The sequence below is a fragment of the Entelurus aequoreus genome, linkage group LG23, assembly GCF_033978785.1.
Source record: "Entelurus aequoreus isolate RoL-2023_Sb linkage group LG23, RoL_Eaeq_v1.1, whole genome shotgun sequence".
NCBI lineage: Eukaryota > Metazoa > Chordata > Actinopteri > Syngnathiformes > Syngnathidae > Entelurus > Entelurus aequoreus.
Window position 1 is genome coordinate 17252867 of NC_084753.1, and position 21208 is coordinate 17274074.

At 36.6% G+C, this 21208-nt stretch overlaps 1 protein-coding gene across 1 annotated transcript in view; it reads right to left on the reverse strand.

Moving 5' to 3' along the window:
* Positions 1 to 21208, reverse strand: part of ryr3 (ryanodine receptor 3) — a 309061-nt gene that overhangs the window by 49954 nt on the left and 237899 nt on the right. The window contains exons 70-85 of the mRNA XM_062034336.1: positions 19256 to 19401; positions 19092 to 19179; positions 16816 to 16908; positions 16525 to 16692; positions 16342 to 16401; positions 16074 to 16208; positions 13283 to 13395; positions 9888 to 10272; positions 7135 to 7247; positions 7012 to 7063; positions 5498 to 5554; positions 5318 to 5417; positions 5165 to 5244; positions 5010 to 5086; positions 4850 to 4923; positions 1075 to 1089 (exon numbers count right to left, since the gene is read on the reverse strand). Of these exons, the coding sequence (XP_061890320.1) occupies positions 1075 to 1089; positions 4850 to 4923; positions 5010 to 5086; positions 5165 to 5244; positions 5318 to 5417; positions 5498 to 5554; positions 7012 to 7063; positions 7135 to 7247; positions 9888 to 10272; positions 13283 to 13395; positions 16074 to 16208; positions 16342 to 16401; positions 16525 to 16692; positions 16816 to 16908; positions 19092 to 19179; positions 19256 to 19401 (1756 nt within the window). The remainder of the gene's footprint in view (positions 1 to 1074; positions 1090 to 4849; positions 4924 to 5009; positions 5087 to 5164; positions 5245 to 5317; positions 5418 to 5497; positions 5555 to 7011; positions 7064 to 7134; positions 7248 to 9887; positions 10273 to 13282; positions 13396 to 16073; positions 16209 to 16341; positions 16402 to 16524; positions 16693 to 16815; positions 16909 to 19091; positions 19180 to 19255; positions 19402 to 21208) is intronic.

Consider the following 21208-nt stretch of genomic DNA (forward strand, 5'->3'; position numbering starts at 1 on the left):
TTCTTTAAAGTTAAGACTAGTTTAAAGTTATCTTCATTGAAAAGTACAGTGCTTTTCTTTCAAAAATAAGGACATTTCAATGTGACCCCAAACTTTTGAACGGTAGTGTACATATACATACATATATACATAAACTACCGTTCAAAAGTTTGGGGTCACCCAAACAATTTTGTAGAATAGCCTTCATTTCTAAGAACAAGAATAGACTGTCGAGTTTCAGATGAAAGTTCTCTTTTTCTGGCCATTTTGAGCGTTTAATTGACCCCACAAATGTGATGCTCCAGAAACTCAATCTGCTCAAAGGAAGGTCAGTTTTGTAGCTTCTGTAACGAGCTAAACTGTTTTCAGATGTGTGAACATGATTGCACAAGGGTTTTCTAATCGTCAATTAGCCTTCTGAGCCAATGAGCAAACACATTGTACCATTAGAACACTGGAGTGATCGTTGCTGGAAATGGGCCTCTATACACCTATGTAGATATTGCACCAAAAGCCAGACATTTGCAGCTAGAATAGTCATTTACCACATTAGCAATGTATAGAGTGTATTTCTTTAAAGTTAAGACTAGTTTAAAGTTATCTTCATTGAAAAGTACAGTGCTTTTCCTTCAAAAATAAGGACATTTCAATGTGACCCCAAACTTTTGAACGGTAGTGTACGTATATATATATATATATATATATATATATATATATATATATATATATATATATATATATATACTGTGTATATATATATATATATATATATATATATATGATATATATGATATCATATGAAAGTTAAACACCGAGAAGGAAGCCAGTTTTATGTAAAAAGTTTGAAATACTGTAAATCTTTGTGTAAGCAGAAGAAGAGTGCACAACCCTTATAACAAAAGTAAGCAGTTTGCATTAGTAAATGTGAAAAATGAAATGAATGAGTACAAAAAAAACACAAAGGACAAGCGATGGTTTATGAGCATCAGTCAGCATGCATAGTGACATTAAGGAGTGGAGGAAGGGGGCATGAATTATAGGACACGTTCATTTTGTAGCATAACCATATGAAGATGCTCTTAATTTGCTATTTACCCCGCTCAGTGTGGACTGCCGTCGATGGTTTTTAATGAGAGGAAAGAGACAAATAATACATGAAGACATATGCAAAAAGAGAGGACAGTGAGTTACAGTACCGGTACAAAGAGTATGAATACAAAAGTCATGCGGTTAAAAAGCCTGTCAGGTAACCTGTCTGTGAAACGAGCAGACAAGAAGTCCTGGTCATAACAGACACAAGGTAGTAACAGTGAATTGTTAAAGATGAGGACCCAATAATGAAAGGACTTAGTAGTGATTAGGAAAACATCAGGTGAACAGTGTTGTAAATTGCAGTGACAAAGTATTTGATCTATAATCAAGACCTATTTACAGTACATCCACTTTACCACACTTACAGTATCTCCTACTGCATCACGGTGGCTGCAAACTCATGCAGAGCCCACCTGTATCCACAAATATTGCTTTTTAAACATTCAAGACCATAAATGTTGCTGATGATTACACCAGAAATTAGATTCCTCGTCCGAGACCAGGGTTTCTTAACCCCTAGAGGGCCGCTAAAAAATATCTGTTTTGCAGCTGTGGGCCGCAGCCGCTACTCAGTTGTCATACACTTTTCCACCAATAGCCAAGATTTAAAATTGTATTTCTATAAACTTCCCTTGTTTTTAATTTCCCAGAGTTTTACAAGCTTTTTACTTATCTTTCGTCATTTAGCATGAACAATTACATTTTCTCTATTCTATTTAAAACATTTTAAAATTGAGAAAATATTTGTATTAAATAATAATGTTATCAAATATTCTATTTCAATAGTAAACTATTCAATTAAAATATTTAGTTTTCCCCCCCACATACAAAGATTCTGCAACATCCCAGGGATGCTTAATTTCAAGAATTGCAAGTTGAATAATGCTTGTTTTCAGGATTAAATATCTATTTCTATCTTACAAGTCCTGCTAACTTCTAGAAATACATATCTTAATTTACGATATCTTACCAAGTAAAATTAACTAGCTACATGGACAGATGATTTCACTAGTTTATAGTATTTTTTCCTAAAAATATAGTCTTTATTATCTTACATTTTGTTAGCTTTTTTTGCAGTGTGATGACAATCCTAAACAAACAGAAGAAGTATGGCGCTAAAGTCATAGAGACGTTTTTTTTGCGCAAAAACTATAACTAAAGTGGTACAGCTGTATTTTCATTTGAACTGTAATTTTATTGACAGCTTACTTAACCATATTCATTATTAATTTAGGTTATTTATATTAGCACAACATAATTGTATGTATATTTTTTGTGATAATATTTGAGTGGGCCCTCTGTGGGGGAAAAGTTGGGCCCTGAGGTCATAAAGGTTAAGAACCCCTATCCTAGAGCAATCTTCGATGGAAACATGGGGGTATACCGAAAGTCTATGCCTTCACGTCCAGTTTACTTTTACCAGATCTATGTTTACCAGATCTATCAGGCAGATCCTGGTAATTAAGCCTTTAATTTAAACATGGAACCAGGTGGAGTGCAGTTACAAGAACTGGTATCCAACCTACGTTGAACCCCTTAAAAGGAATGTGCTTCTCTAGATAGTCAACAATAATAACATTCTTAGATTTAAATAGTGCCTTTCTAGACACGCAAAGCGCTTTATACCCACCGCCACCTAACATTCAGGCAAGATTGGTGAAGTCTTTCCCAAGAAAACAGGAGTCACATGCATGAAGAAAGCTGGGTTTGGACCACCAACCTCCGGTTTCTGGATGACCTGCTCAACTTCCTGAGCAACTGCCCCCCAAGTTGCCACATTGTGCTTGTTTAACCCTTCGGGAACCTATCTAAGCTAGTGATGTGTGGATCAATACTAAAATATCAATACCAGATCTTTATGCTCTGATATCGATTCTCAAATCAAAATATCGATACATTTGATACTTTAGTTCAGGGGTGTCCAAACCTTTGTCACCGAGGGCCGCATACTGAAAAATCAAAGTGTGTGCAAAGTGATACTTTTTTAATTCAAAGACAGATATTGTCTCAGCTTAGTATTATTAGTGACTAAATATATTATTAAATATTAGAACATTTTCTCATTATGTACCAATTTTTTTGCTTTTTTTTACTGACATTTTTACTGTTGTTTTAAACCCCATGTAAGAATAGAATAAAACTATTAATAATTTCATTATGTAACTGCATAACCTCGTGTGTATAAAATTATACCTGTACAAAAATATTAATGTTCAGTTACTGTACACATTTAACAGTGTTTATTATGGTTGTTATAATTTGGGGGGAGGGAGGGCATTTGGATGTTTTTTTTAATTAAAAAAAAGTGCTAAAAACAGATTTTATAAATACTTAGACAAAACTTTGTGTTATAGGTGAATAGGTATATCATTAATACATTCCTATTTTTGCTCTTTTTTTTTCTTACATCCATCCATCCATTTTCTACCGCTTATTCCCTTCGGGGTCGCGGGGGGCGCTGGAGCCTATATCAGCTACAATCGGGCGGAAGGCATGTATACTGTTATTTTTTTGACATATGTTATTTGAAAATACAGAATTCATTAAATTTTAGCAGACACTTTAGGTATATTTGCAAAAAGTATTGGTATCAGATCGGTATCACCGATAACAGCTAGAATTTTCGGGGGGAAAAAATGAGTGGTATCGCACATCACTAATCTAACCTAAAAACATTTTAATATTAGGGGTCAATTCCTATACAACGGAACCCCGATTTACAAACCCCTCATTGTATAAAACATTTTAATTTACGATCAATAAGCCGAATACAAATTTGCTTGGGTTTACGAACCTTATTTTAGTGTACAAACTTTTCATCCACCTATTATGTGCCTCGCAGTGCATTCAGTACTCATTCAGTCAGCACAGCAGTGCTGTCGTTAACTACTGTGCTCACTGATACTTGTGCTTCTTAAGTGTTGTTTAGCCTTTTTACAGCATTTTTGTAGTTTTCTAGCTCTATATGAGTCCAAAAAACGCATTGGATTACAACCAGGATTAATTGCATCAGCATACCTTTGGCGTTATCTAGTGGTGACACCATAAATTACAACCAGGATTAATTGCATCAACATAACTTTGGCGTCATCTAGTGGTGAAACCATAAATTACAACCAGGATTAATTGCACCCTCATCAACACCAGAGATGTGTGGTTTGAATTGAAACATTTAGGAAGGTGCTGCCTCCCCGCACACCCACTCTTCCGCTGCACACCAAGAAGATTAACCGACGAGGTGAAGTGGATTTATTTTATTCCTAATCATTGAAGCAAACTGGCTGTTAAATTGAAGGAGTTTAGTGATTTCAAAATTAGGGCGGCTGCAAATGAGGACAGTTCAGCTGGCTGTTGTTTTGACTTTGCTGTTAAATAGAAAGTTGATTTATTACTTCCTTGTTATGCTTGTTTGATGTACAGTACTGTATATCACTTTATATTGTGTGAAAAGTGTACAAAATATGGACGTTAATCAAGACTGGAATCCATAATTCATGTTTACATTGTTTATAGAGAAATTTGCATCAATAGAACATTGTTGTATTTTTGATCCGTGTTCAAGAAGCAATTAGGTTAGTAAATGGAGGTTCCACTGTATCTGCATCTCTTACAGATCCACAATGAGTTTATTGGGTTTTTTCTTGGACCATAATCACCATCTGCTAACTGTGTCTGTCCTACTATTCACCTTTTTTGTGTCTGACTCAACACAGCCAATGTTAGCCTCAGACTGCATTGGAATTAGGACAGGTGCCCCACCACATCTTCTTGGACTTACTTGAGCCTTCTTCTGTCACCATGCCAAGACCTTCTGCTTTATTCTGCCTCTCAAATGCATTCAAGTCCAGAACACTAGTGGAGGAAGGCAGTGATACAGTCACTTCTGGCGTATTTCTTTTTTTTTTGCTTGCGACATGAATAATGAAACACAGCAATACCTGCACGACTGCATCAGCCCCGAGAGGCTTTTGAAAAAGCTTGCATCTCGTTTTTCTTTCAAGTAGTCAAGCATTTTCTGCGGGAAAGATCAAAAGTATGTCTTTGAGGACCGCTTGACATCAGATAAGATGCACCTGCAGCGTAGATACGGTACCTGCTGAACTTGCACATTGCCTCCATTTAAGATGGAGATGCCAAGTTTGAGCGTGCAGGTCACCATGGGGCCAAGGCGCCCTGACAAGAGGCGAAAGGGAGATTTAAACCCTCAAAACTGTCTGCGTTGTTTACAAGCGCAGATCAGCATTACCTTTACTGGCGCTAATCATCTGCAGCACCATCTCCGCAGCCCCACGAGCATGCAGCCGAGCCTGCTGGTAAAGGATCTTCTGCTTTTCCATCTCCTTTTCCTGAAGGTTCCAAACACAAGACACTTTTCGTAGGCGCTAAAAGTTCAAAGAAATGTTTGCAAGTCTGCTGAGGCATGCACCTCAAACGTTTTCTCTTTCTCATCTTCTTCCTCCTCTTCGTCGTCCTCTGCACAGCTCTAAAAGTGCAAAGAACATTGACACTTTTAACTAATTGCATTATATGTGAATAACATACAACAGGGATGTCCAAACTATTTCCACTGAGGGCCGCACACTGAAAAATTAAAGCTTCCGGTGGCCATTTGGATATTTTTTATTTTCAAATTTATATTGTTAGCCTTAGGGCTCCCCTTGTTTTTTTCCCTTTTACTTTCAACGCTTAAATATAAGACAAAAAGTCTTTATTGTTTTTTTTTACATTTGATGTCCCTTTTTTTAATTTTTACTTGTTTTATGGCAAAATATTCCCCAAAATATTTTTCAAAATGAAAAATTTGATGTCAAGTAACTAGAGCCTTAATTAGGTTAAAAAAATCATGACTTTTTTTTAAAATAATAATTATTTTTTGAACAAAGACAGTTAAAAGACAAAAAACTTTGGGGAGTAAAAAGTCCTCCACTCATAAAAGTGTAAAAATAAGTCATTATTTTTACTTCCAAATATAAATATATATATATAAATAAATAAATAAATAAATAAATAAATAAATGTATTTATTTATCTATATTTATTTATTTTATATATATATTTATATATTATTTATATATATTTATTTATTTATATATAAATAATGATAAATGATAAATGGGTTATACTTGTATAGCGCTTTTCTACCTTCAAGGTACTCAAAGCACTTTGACACTATTTCCACATTCACCCATTCACACACACATTCACACACTGATGGAGGGAGCTGCCATGCAAGGCGCTACCAGCAGCCATCAGGAGCAAGGGTGAAGTGTCTTGCCCAAGGACACAACGGACATGACTAGGATGGTAGAAGGTGGGGATTGAACCCCAGTAACCAGCAACCCTCTGATTGCTGGAACGGCCACTCTACCAACTTCGCCACGCCGTCCCTTATTGCTTTTTATCCTGCACTACCATGAGCTTATGTAACGAAATTTCGTTCTTATCTGTGCTGTAAAGTTCAAATTCTAATGACAATAAAAAGGAAGTCTAAGTCTAAGTCTAAGTCTAAATCCATCAGTGGTTCTCAACAAAAATTTTTTTACTATGTACCATCTCACAAAACACTTGGCCTTCCAAGAACCAACATAATGATCAACATTAAAATACAGTAGCGTAGTAGGCTGAAATATTTATCAAAAACAAGGCAGATGTTTTATTTAACAAGTATTTTTAATATTTTGCCACAGTCTGTGTTTAAATATTTAAGTGAATAAAAAGATCAACTTCAGATCTGTTGATTAAACCTTTTGGGTTTTTTGAGCAATAAGAGTTTTAAAGTAAAAAAAACAAAAACTGCCAGCATGGCCGTTACATTCCACCCATTTGCTCTTTTATACCACTTTTTATGTTTTTTTTTAAATAGTATTTTTCAAATGAACTGCGGGACATAATTGGCCCCCAGGCTGCACTTTGGACATCCCTGCCATTCAATAAGCCCACCTTTGCCATCATGTCAGCATACGCGATATACAAAGGATCCTCCTCCAAGTGACTAAAACAAGAGAATTTCAGGTAAGAAAGAAAGAATAGTTTCTTCCAGGTGTGTTTATTTCTGTACAACACCTTCTCTCCGTCAGAGCGTTGTGGCTAAAGTGGAGGATGAGCTGGTGCAGAGGGTCTGGCTGGACCTCAGCCACCTCTTCTTCATCCTCCTCCACTATCTTCATGGGGGTTTTCTGCCAAAAAAATTGTTAAAAGTAAGCTTTAATCTCTATTTTTACTTTTTTTTTGTCAACACTTGGCCCCATCGCCACCTTGCGGAGTCGACACGTTCAATGTTGGACAATTGAACACTGCAGTGACTCATGCAGATGCCACATGTCATGTCTCGATGATTTGTGGGAGGGACAAGATGAGTAAACACATGCGTTGTTACAGCAAACAGCACACAGCCAGTCGGATGACAAATGAACCTGACAGAACTGAGGTAACCGACTCGAAGGGCACTCGGTAGAGCCGGAACAATCCTAAATTGGATCAGTCCCCTTTACACTCTCTTTATTCGTTTAATCTAATATAGTAATGCTGGCTGAGGCTGAGCCAATCAGTGGTCACAACACTAAACAGCACGCTCTGATTGGGTTGGTCTCATCTAGCGGCCAATTGTAGTGTAGTATTGACATTTTGAGTTCATTTAGCCAAGTTTATGCTTGAAAAGGTTTAATTTAGGCCTAAAATATGTAAAGTATGCTTAAAAAAAAACATAATAGAGTGAAGCAGCAAACTTCAAAGCGCAAATTTACAGTGACAGTCCTCAACGCAAAGTGGCGTCCTTGCTAGCGGCTAATTTACCCTCCATTGTGTAGCATCTGAATCACTAATCTTCTCCCGCATGGTGGCAAGTAGCATTATCATTGGAGGACTCGAGGATAAAGGATAGCTAAACACTACACACTACACACCGTAGGAGGCCACAAAAAAAGCATAGGTGACCGCCGAGCAACAGTAGAGCTCTTGAATGTGAACAGGGGTGGGCAGATTGATACAAGAATCGACAGTGGCGATACCAAAATATCAGTACATGGTCGATACTACAGTAAATAGATCCATATTTTTTACTATCACAAAATAGTTTGTTTTGTCATTGTTTACAAACTTAGAAAATAGCAGCCAATCATTTTTGCTTTTATTTAGTTATTTTGCCTTATTGATTTTACCATACATTTTGTATGTAATAAAAGGGAATAAGGAAATATTAAACACCCTGGGTTTTTACCCAAATTGGTAGTATCGCCTAAAAGTAATGCAAATTATCCAACCAACAGAATAATAGGTGCTCATTGCATTTTATCAGAAGTGTCATAGAACATGTTACAATAGAATTTAACCAGAAAACCAGGTAGCAGTTACAACTGTATCGGCTTTCTATATTTTGGACTTATCAGGTGGGTGGTGCATTCTTCACTCATGCTTTAAGTGAGGGATGAGACTATAACTAGCCCAGTCTCACTATAAAGGCTTGACATATCTCACTATGCATGCAATGAGTCGATATCACATATAAGTTTCACATTTGAAGTGCTGACATCTATGAACTTTTGCGAGATATTCAACATTTTTTGAGTTTCACCTGTGTATCATTATCGCAAGAGGATGCAATATATGTTGCATGTAGATTTTAAGGCATATCGCCCATCACAGACACCCTCTCTAAAATACATTTAGGCATTTTTTCATCATCCTTTTTGACTACAAGACACACCTAAAATCCTTGCATTTTCTCAAAAATCGACACTGCGCCTTATATACATGCTTGCCGACCTTGAAGCAATTCTATTTGGTACATGGTGTAATGATAAGTGTGATGTATAGATGGCAGTCACGCATAAGAGATACGTGTGGACTGCAGGTTGACGCCTGTTCGATAAATGATGCAAGCAAGTACCCGTAAGCAAGCAAGACCAAAACTTTAATGTTTCATTGAGTTCATTGAACATAGAACATTACACATGGCGCTCATAAATCTGGTAAAATGTTTGAGTACGACTTTGGTAAACTACAAAGTCGCACCGCTTGCTGGATTGTTGGCGCATTACGGCGGCCATAGTCAAACGTACTGTGCTTCAACATACGGGTATCATTATGGTGTGTGTATAAGAACCCCAAAATGACACCTATTAGGGGACATTATCTGGCGTTTTAATTCACAATATCATGCAAAACCAAATGTTCTTACCTAGTGGTACGTCCTGAGAATGTGCGCACATCCGCAATTGTAGTACGCGCCGTAGTCAACAAGTTCCTTCTTTTTCTCTATCCTCTGTTGTGGATCCTCCACTGTTGCCATTTCTAATACAAAGTACCATACAGTTCTAACTTAGGTCTGTCAGTAGACTCGCTATAGAAGCGCTAAAAATACCGGTACAACAAATACGACGGACAGAAGACGCTGTCAAAGTAGAGGCACGTAAATAGGACCCGCCCACAAAAAGGCGCATCCCAAAGAGGCGGTCAGAAAGCGGCTTGAAGATGGTCTGCAAAACATAATCTACGCAACATTTTGACCAAAAACCACTATTACAAGGAACTGTTTTAAATGTAGAAAAAAATAACCCACTGATTGACATTGCGATACACTACTTTTTTGGAGATGCCGTGTTGACCAATTTCGGTGTTTTTGATGAACTTGTTCTCAACTGAGTTCCAGCATGAAATGTGACGACGCGAGCATGCCACTGACTTCACGGCCACAGAACCTACTGTAACACCAGCGTCACACTGCAGACTTACAGAGAACACAAGGACAACTGATGGGTTGGATCCAGATCTGACAAAAACATGGAGCGACGGTCTCTTTAGCGAGCGGCGCTCCTTACCACTGCGGCCACAACGGTAAAGCCGGCTTTTCTAGAGCTGTGAGCGCCAGAGCTGGCCTTGTGTCTCCTGAGTTGCTCATGCAGTCTTTGACCTCTGACGGATCTCGGTCTGAAGCCCTTGGCGCGCCTAGAACGGGTACCCCTCGGGGATTTGGGCGAGCTCCCCGCACTGGTGTGCTCCCAAGGTTCAACGGGCGCAGAGCTAAAGAGGCGATCGGCGGGCAGGACCGGCAGAGGGGTGCCAACGCAGGGCACGTGTGGGGCGGGCGAGGGCCGTCCGGTACTTACGGCCAGATCCTGAACTAGCTTTTCCTCAAAGGAGTACTCCTCTGCCTCTATCCATAGTCTCTGATAGGCCGGGATGAAGAGGTTGATAGCACGATGCCTGGGGAGGGGGGAGGAATGGAGGGAGATGGAGGAGGGAGGTAAAATGGCATTAGGGTGGATTGTGGTGAGTTTTTGGAGGAGCCAGGAAGGAGTGATGTAAGGAGGGGTTAGACAATAGTGCATCTCAGGCAGGGTGGTGTTGGTTCAATGTGGGACCCACTGGCTTTTCTGACTGGTCACATGGCTTCGATCAAATTACTATCAGATTGAAAAATAAGTATTAGGAGGAACATTCAATTGTCAGCCACAACATTAGGGACACAAACATTAACGGGATCCAATAGGAGAAACTACACTGAAGCAAGTGTTGTAAAGATGACCGTTCAAACTTTTGTGCAACTTTAAAGGCATTCTTTTCCTGATAATTGCAGTTGAATTGCACATTTTTCAACCTCAGGCACATTTTGCTTCATGACCGCTATGGAATTTAAACAATAATAATATCAGCAGCTTCCTGGCCTAAGGAATGTTTTGCTTCAAATTCACCATTAACTCAAATCAACTTAATAGTTCCAGTCCCTTCAGGATTTTTAGAAAAGTTGCAATGTTTTGAGTTGTTTTTTTTTCAATAACATTGAATCAACTTGTGATTTTATGTCTTTGTTATCAATGTATCCCTTTAACCTGAAACTCAAAAAGCGCAGGATTTAAACAAAAATTGGAAAACAAATACTGTATTGATGTTTTACTCGTTTTATACTGCACTTAAGTTTACACTCGATGGCAGTAAAATCACATAATCTGATCTTGTTGTTAAATTACTGTACCACTTAATTGAATATAACTAATAATAGTAATAATTAATTATACTGTAAATTACCCAGAAGCCTTAGCGCTGTGAACAGGAACCGGATGTAGGTCTGAGCTTTGTAGGAGAACGATAATTGTGCTGTTTGAGTTATAAGGAAATTATATTTTATTACATGTTGTTGTTCCTGCTTCACGAGGAACAAACATAAGTTTTGATTGGACAATGATAATTCCCGAGAATTGGTTACCTTTGTGTAAATCAGCGCGATCATCAATTTCTGCAGAGATTGATTAGCAATCTTTGGGTCGAGGCAAAGTCATTTGAGCTTCGTCACAACAATAAACTATTTAATTGAAAGCAAATTACCAGCTCATGGTGTGCATTGTCACCACTTGTCTTTCAGGTATCTCAACTAAAAATGTATGAAAAAAAATGCCCTCACTTTTTTCAAAATAAAAGAGATACTACCTTCGGTGCATAGTGGCAATCTAAAATAATATTAGAATATGTGACTGTGTGGTTTCCACACGTATTTTCTGAAGTGGACAAATGACTATGAGCCTTTTCAATAACTGGTCCTGGACTGTGGACCAGCCTTTCTTTCACTATTAGCGTTCAAATCCAGTAAGACGGATATCTTGGGTAATTGTATTTCCTACTTATATAGCAGGGGTGTCAATGGTGCCAAATTGCAGTTATGACTGCCCTCAGAGGGCCACTTGTAACTGAGTAACATTTGAAAATAAATGTATTAGGGGTCACCTTATTATAATATTAGACAATTGCCTACACATTTTATTAGATTTTTTTTTATTTAGACTGTAAAAACAAATGTTACGTTTTAAAATGTAAGTTTCTTTTTACAGCATCACTGTTTTTTTATGGTAAAATTATGGTGGCTGAGCTGCCAGTTTTTTACCGTACAACCTATAGTCATTGTTCTATGCTACAATTTGATGGATAATATAAGAAGTAGATATTTAAGTATTTATAAAAATGTTAATACATTTTGTGGAATGTATAATAATATATTTGTTGCATTATTAGATAATATTAAAGTTAAAAAGATATGCAATTGTATGCATTACATGTATTTTTTTTGCCAAAACGGAAATAATACATGCAGTAAAAAAAATAAATAAAATGAAGTATTTTATTGAAACACATTATTTCCAGACTTTTGCGGGCCACATAAAATGATGTGGCCCCCAGGCTTTGAGTCTGACACCTGTGTTATATAGTCATAATATTATTATCTTTACTATATGATTTCAAAATTGTATCATTCGTTATGCTGTCATAAATGTGTTTTGACACAATTTTTGTGCAAACTTTTTAATTGTATTTTATTTCTGTGCATCACTTACCTTGCGTTGTTTTAAATGTGCTGTGTGAATACATTTGAATCGAATAGGTACATTTGATGTGCAACACTTTATACATAAAATTAATAATATTACAGGGCAAAATAGATTATAGTTATACCAGTGCAAACTATGACCACAATAATAAAAAATATGTTTGTGTGTTTTCTAAAAGTGCGCTTATATTGGATCTTATTAAATTGTTCATGTGTCCCTAATGCTGTGGCTGTATAGTAATATAACAGGAAAGATGACTAAACGGCAATTTTCCTTCAGAAAAAATACACTTTTACATTGCAGTAATAAAACTGCAGCTAAGCCTGTTTACCAATTGGTGACTTTTGTCTTCTCGCTTTCAGGGGACACCCAAAACTTCCCTTATAAGTTCATTTGAGGTCAATTGTAGCTGACCAATCAGAATCCACAGTGCTGAGACAATTGGCTGCTCTGGGCATATCGGTCACCAGCCTGGTGGATGGAAGGGGAGGACTGAAGGGTTTTGAACAGATGTGAAGCATTCACCCCGTAGTTTCACTTTACCGTCAGCAGGGAGAACAAGCGGTCAAAGCTGTAGGCTTTGAATGCCCTTTCCAGCCAAACCTCCCGATAGCCATTCAGGAAGTAATTATTATTTTTGTATCTGAGGGAGGGATGAGGTAGTATTATGCAAGAAAACAACACAGAGGAGATCATGTCATTAGGGAGGCGATGAGGGTTTACATGGCCACACAATTTCCAATCCAATCCCCCTCCACAACTACTTGGGGATTGCTTGCTTGTTATTTACACTTAGCCTGATAAAAAAAACCATCTTCATATTAATGGCTTTAATAAGTCATGTCAATACTGACAGTTTTTTCAGCAACGAGATAGATACTTGAAGGGAGACTCACCTGGGTAGATTGTAAAGAGGAGCCATACGGAAGCAGGCCACCACAGCCCGTTTACGTTGTTTGGAGAGCAGCTTCTGCCACACACACTTCTTATTCCTCAAAGGCTGCTCCACCTGTATCACGGAAAGAGCAAAACGCGCGTGAATAAATGTGCATTCACAACGTGAGCCATTACAAGGACAGTTTGGACTGACTCTGTCAGAGAGGTAATATTGTTTATCATTGAGGTTGCACTACCCTGCCTGATACTACTTAGCAAGGCAAACAACAATAATGAAAATATTGGACATTTATTAGACATGATTATTAATAGGAGTGTCCTGACCCAATACTGATATCGGATATCGCAAAAAAAACCAAAAAACAAGTATTTCATATTGTTGGCTTGTGCAAATCTCAACAACCAGTTACCATCTAAATCAGGGGTGTCCAAAGTGCAGCCCGGGGGCCATTTGTGGCCCGCAGGTCATTTTTTAACGGCCCCACGGCACATTTTAAAAATACGATTGAAAACAATTAAAAACATGATAAATGGTATAAAAGAGCAAACAGGTGAAATGTAACAAGAAAATGTCGCAATGTATACTTTAATAACACAAAGCTGCCATGCAGGCTGTTTCTTTCTTCAATGTCATTATGAATTATTGACCTATTCAAGGCTCCAATTACGTCACATCTGAAATATTTTGGGGGAAAATGTTGCATATGTTGTGTTTGCCATATAAAAAACGGAGCTGTTTTTTATAAAGAAGGGCCTAAAACGAACAAACGAAAAACATAAACAACAATAAAACGTATAATTGACGGATAGATCTGAAGTTGATCTCGAGATTGTTGTGTTAAAAGTAAACAGTAAAAAAAAAAAAAGAATTTATTTTTCAACACTATAATTATTTGGATCCCCAATAATTTTAGTGTGATTTGTTTTTAAGTGTCATTGCTCAAAAAATAATAATGAATTAAAATCAATGTTGTTATGAGTTATTGACCTTTTTAAGGCTCCAATTATTATATAATCTCAAATATTCCACTTAAAAATTTTATTGGGTGAACATATTGCATATTTTGTATTTTTCCATAAAAAAACTGGGTTTTCTTTGACAACAAGAGCATACAACTTAAATCTTTAAAACCATTATATTGACAGATATACCTAATGTTGATCTAGAGATTTAATACTTGAATAATAATAATAATAATAATAATAATAATAATAATAATAATACTGAATAATGACACATTTTTAATATTTTTTTGACCAAAACCCTTTGGGGTCCCCGGGATCAAGCCTGAGTGGAGGCCTAAATGTATATTTTTTATACATATATTGTATTGGTTTTTAAAATAAAAAATATCAAAATGGCCCCCGCTTGCTTTTTGATTTTTCAGAATGCGGCCCTCAGTGGAAAAAGTTTGGACACCCCTGATCTAAATATCTACCAATAAACACCAAAGTTGGTCATTCCTTCTATTTTAGTGAATTAATTTACAAAAGATAAACACTGTAGACTATTTTTTAGGCTACTAGGAACTAGCAGCTACACAACGGCTAAGCACACATTAGCACACAAGCTAAACATACGTAATAAGTATGGCTGCAACAACTAATCGATTAAATCGATTAAAATCGATTATAAAAATAGTTGGCGATAAATTTAGTCATCGATTCGTTGGATCTATGCTATGCGCATAAGCAGAGGCATTTTTTAATTTTTTTTAATAAACCTTTATTTATAAACTGCAACATGTACAAACAGCTGAGAAACAATAATCAAAATAAGTATGGTGCCAGTATGCTGTTTTTTTCCAATAAAATACTGGAAAGGATAGAAATGTAGTTTGTCTCTTTTATCCGATTATTAATCGATTAATCGAAGCAATAATCGACAGATTAATCATTAGTTGCAGCCCTAGTAATAAGTGTCCTTAATTGAACAATATTGCAGTCTAAAACAGCACATTTGTCAATACAAGCAAGTATCAAATAATTATAGTTGCATTCAACAAAGTCTTCAAGGCAGAAGTTTATTAGAAAGTATCGAGTAACAAACGTGTCGGCGTCATTCAATTTACTACGTCATAGGCTTAACTTTGTTATTACCCCCCCACTTCAATTTAAAGAAGGCATAAGTCCATTCTGGCGAATAGCTTATTATTTTTCATACCTACCATTGTTCTCTGAATAATTTCACTTGATCAAGCCTTTAACATTCCACACTACAAAAAAAAAGTATGTAATACGGGTGCACAAAAAAAAATAGATTCACATCCGAATTGCAATTCTTATTCATCCCGATTCTATATTGATTAATATTTAAAAAAATATAATACATGTATTTTTTTATTATTTATAAGAATACATTTTTAAAAATACTTTTCTTAGGCCATCTCCATGCATTTAGAAGGAGGTTTTCTAACTTGTAACTTGATTTGAAAAAGTTTTATCATGATTATTACACCAAATAATACTAATACATACATTAAGAGATTTGGTTTGAATCCAGAATAATGTTGAATCGAGAATCGATTGTAAATCGACGCGTCAACCCAGAAATCGGAATTGGATCGTGTCGTTAGATTCAGACCCTGAGTATGTACTATGATTTGTGCTGATATTGTATCGGATTAATATTGGTACAGGCCAAAACTCAAGGGGCAAATTGGAAGTGAAAAAGTTGCATTAGAACACCCTTAATTTAGTTATCATCACTAAATGGTGCATGTGTACCTAATGGTGCGTCCAGTGAATTTACACGAGATGAAATGAAAGTGAAAATATCTGTGTTTTTACTTGTTCCAGGTGGAAAACTGCAGCCGAGATACTCTGCACCCGAGCCACCGTGTGCTCTGGGTCGACCTGTTCTTCGCTCTTCATCATGATGTCTTTGTAGAGGTTCAACTGCCACTGGACTGCTGGGTCATCAGACTGCAAAGCCCAGATCAAAGCCTTTGTACACATCCCACACTTTGGGTTTCATTGGATTATTAATGACTCAGCAGATAAGTGTTAACAAAGAGCAACTTTTGATTTGTTGATCAGCAATACACACTCATCTTACCTTGTCCTGCAGATGAAGGTTCTGGCGCAAGTGCTCCTTCACCTCATCATCTGTATCTTTCTAAGGTCACAACATAGCATATTAAGTGACTTGTGGAACAATTAACACATCGGTACGTATCATTTTCTGATGAATCTGTACTAAAACAAGTGCCACATGTGCAGGGTAAGGGAGTAAGCCCACCAGGCTGTAGCGCGTCTTAGCCAAGGAGATGAGCTCCTGGTCCCCAGGGGTGCACATGTTGAGGCCGATGGGCAACATCTTTTTCAAGGCAGCTACAATCAAAGAGGTCTGGACGGAGTAGTATTCTCCTCGACGACGCTTGTGCTTCCTCTCCTGGTCCCCGCCTGACTGCAAACATTTAAAACAGTTTATTATACCGTTGTTCATATTTAAACTATAATTGTTTCCCTAAAACGGAACTCGTTTACCCTGATTGTGGTAAATGGAGCTGCAATCCGTCCACATATTTACCTTAGACATTTTTGTCTTGCCTTCTCCGGTGAGGAATCCCAAATTATTGATCTCGTTCTGCACCACAAAGTTTTGCTCCTCACGCTTGAAGTTCTGAAAACAGAGGAAGTAGTTCACTATGCTGTATGAACTGTTAATATATGCAAACTTGCTGAATGAGGATATAAACGATATAAAAATTATTATCACTGTTGGCGCGACCAAACCTATCACAGTTATCACCACAGTATTGTTGAATGTGCTTTATTTTTTTTATTTCAGGCAAATGAATGCATTTTAAATACTTTTTGTTAGACTGAAAAACTATGTTAATAAAGTTATTATTTTCTGGTGTCTTTAAAGTTAAGGATATCATTTTGTGCAGAGGTGTACTTATGACATTTTTACAGACAAATTATACTATTTATAGTCAGGGGCGAGGAGTGGTGGTGTGGGCGTGACAGAAAACAATTAAAAAGCACTAACTTAAAAACACACTGAAATCTTTTAACAAAGTTTTATTAAAAAAATAATAATAATAAATATATATATATATATATATATATATATATATATATATATATATATATATATATATATATATATATATATATATATATATATATATATATATATATATATATATATATATATATATTCCTTAGCAAAAGAAACATTCTGGTTTTCTGAATCAAGTCTGAACATGCGCAGTAACACAGAATAGTTTTTTGCATGAGAAGGAAGGGGAAGCTGTTAAAAAGATCATGATTGATGTAGAATTTTTAAGAGATTAATTTGCAGTACTTTTAAAAAGTAAAAATTAAGAAAAAAATCATTTAAAAAATTAAAAAAAATTTTTTTACGAGAAGTTTGGGGCGCCCCAAAAACTGTCTGTTTGCCAAATGGTAAGTTCAAACCATACACTGATCACGGCATTTCAAATCATAAGTTTCTGTATCAGTATGTTTGCCCGCTATCCCAGTATCGCCCACTCTTGACCTGATGTACAGCTTAAGTTGTCGTATTTTAGGCTTCATAATGTGGCACATATACAGAAGATAGGTCTGGACTACAGGCAGGCCAGTCTAGTACCCGCACTCTTTTACTACGAAGCCATGCTGTTGTAACACGTGCAGAATGTGGCTTGGCTTTGTCTTGCTGAAATAAGCAGGGGTGACTATGCAAAAGACGTTGCTTGGATGGCAACATATGTTGCTCCAAAACCTGTATGTACCTTTCAGCATTAATGGTGCCTTCACAGATGTGTAAGTTACACATGCCTTGGGCACTAATACACCCCCATACCATCAAGGATGCTGGCTTTTGAACTTTTCGCCTATAGCAGTTCGGATGGTTCTTTTCCCCTTTGGTCCGGAGGACATGACGTCCACAGTTTCCAAAAACAATTTGAAATGTAGACTCGTCAGACCACAGAACACTTCTCCACTTTGCATCAGTCCATCTTAGATGAGCTCGGGCCCAGTGAAGCCGGCTGTGTTTCTGGTTGTTGTTGATAAATAGCTTTTGCTTTGCATAGTAGAGTTTTAACTTGCACTTACAGATGTAGCGACAAACTGTAGTTACTGACAGTGGTTTTCTGAAGCGTTCCTGAGCCTATGTGGTGATATCCTTTACACACTGATGTCGCTTTTTGATGCAGTACAGCCTGAGGGATCGAAAGTCACAGGCTTGCCGCTTACGTGCAGTGATTTCTCCAGATTCTCTGAACCTTTTGATGATATTAGGGACCGTAGATGGTGAAATCCCTAAATTCCTTGCAACAGCTCGTTGAGAAATGTTGTTCTTAAACTGTTCGACAATTTGCTCACGCATTTGTTCACAAAATGGTGACCCTCGCCCCATCCTTGTTTGTGAACGGCTGAGCATTTCATGGAAGCTGCTTTTATACCCAATCATGGCACCCACCTGTTCCCAATTAGCCTGTTCACCTGTGGGATGTTCCAAATAATTGTTTGATGAGCATTCCTCAACTTTCTCAGTCTTTTTTGCCACTTGGGCCAGCTTTTTTAAAATATGTTGCAGGTATCAAATTCCAAATGAGCTAATATTTGCAAAAAATAATAACGTTTCTCAGTTCAAACTTGAAGTATCTTGCCTTTGCAGTCTATTCAATTGAATATAAGTTAAAAAGGATTTGCAAATCATCGTATTCTGTTTTTATTTACAATTTACACAACGTGCCAACTTCACAATTCTAAACAATGTTACTAACTGTCGGGAGGTTTATCATTGATGCCGGTAATCGCTACATGCCTACTGCTGAACCAATGACTTACATGTGACTTGCACCAGAGGATGAAGATATCTGCGACCATCTTGAAGAGCTCGGTGGAGTCGGCATCAGGCTCCTTGAGCCACCTTGACCTAGTGTCGACCGAGACATGAAGAAGAAACATTATTAACTGATGCCAACAATAACAAACGTAAACACGTTTTGCACCTGTTGTTGTCTACGTAGCGGATGAGCATGGGGTAGAACGCGTAGAGGTCTCGGCAGAGCACAGCGAACTCATCCAAGATAAGAAGCTCCGCCTCCTGATTGTCACCCTTGCCATCAGCCCTCAGTAGCTCCTCTTCGGACACAACCTACAAGCGCGACACATCACCCGTTACCTGCCAAACTCACCTGTGTGAAGTTGGGCCCCTCGTATTATTGCAAATAATAAAATACCACTGCCATTTGTTTGTGCCGTTATGGTTTTTAAGTTATTCTAAAATACATTTTCCGACTAATGACATCATCCATACCCCCATCCCCACCTTGTCAAAATCTCCCCAAACTTGTGACATTTGTTTGTCTATTACAGTTTTTATGTTAACGTCTCATTATTCATAACTAGCTCCTCCACTGTGTCAAAATCTCCCCGAACTTGTCCCAATAATTCGTGCTACACAATTTTTTTGTCTAACGTTTACAGTTTTTATGTTATTAATGTATTATTATTCATAACCAGGCCCATAACATAGAAAGTCGAACAACATTTTTTTGCAGCACGTTTGGGACAGGTTTTGAGAGATTTTGACAAGGTGGGGGGGCTGATTATGAATAAAGCGTTAATAGAACATCTATAATAGTTAATAACATTAAAAACTATAATAGACAAAAACATTAGCATTTTTGCAATTTTGACAAGGTGGGGCAGGGGTGGTTATAAATAATACTGCGTTAACATAAAATCTATAATAGACGAAAAATCTGTGCAGCACAAACCAGCACAAATGTAGCACAAACTTTTGGGACAAGCTTGGGAAGGTTTTGACAAGGTGGGGGTGGGAGGCGCATTATGAATAATAACACGTTAATATAAAATCTATAATGGTTAACAACATAAAACTAAGATTTTGACAGAGTGGGAGGCAATTTTTGGGAGGCGATTTTTGCTGCACAAATGTAGCACAAACGTTTGGGACAAGTTTAGGGAGATTTTGACAACATGGGGGACTGGTTATGAATAATAAAATGTTGATAGCATAACAACTAATAGACCAGGGTTCCCCAAACTACGGCCCGCGGGCCGGATCCGGCCCCCCAGCATCCAAAATCCGGCCCACGGGAAGTCCCAAATTAAAAAAAAAAGTGTTTTAATTATTTTTTAGAATCATTTTTTTTAATTTTTAAATTTTTTATTTTATCTTTCCTTTCTAATCCATTTTATACCGCTTGTTACTCTCTGTGTCTCCTAGCCGCTCAGGCAAATCAAATTGTCTAAAAATGAATTTTACCATCGATAACATGACAATGTTAAATGTTGATGAACATCAATGTTAATTGATGTTAAATTACAAAACGGATGAACTCGCTGGAATATAAAGACAATGTATACACTGTAAAAAAAAAGCTACGGCTGCCAAACGAAAACCATAAAATCAAAGTAAAATATTGTAAACCAAATAATGATCAAAAACATTATAATTACAGAAATTTTCATGAAACGTTTTATGGAAAAATATCATAATATTACATGCATTTGAAAATAATTCAAGAAAACTGAAAATGCTATGTAAAATTAATTTGGTATTTTTCTGTAAAAAAAATTGAAATATACATAGTTTGTCATTACTGGCATATTACTTAAAATAACAGGCGGATTGTTTATTTACAGATAATGTCTTCAATTCTACAGTTTTATAAACTATTTTAAAAAAATAGATAAATTACAGTACAAATTTAGAGTAAATTAACCATAAAAATAGGATTTTTTTTACAGTATATATATATATATATATATATATATATATATATATATATATATATATATATATATATATATGTATATGTATATATATATATATGTATATATATATATATATACACATATATATATATATATATATATATATATATATATATATATATACACACACATATATATATATATATATATATATATAT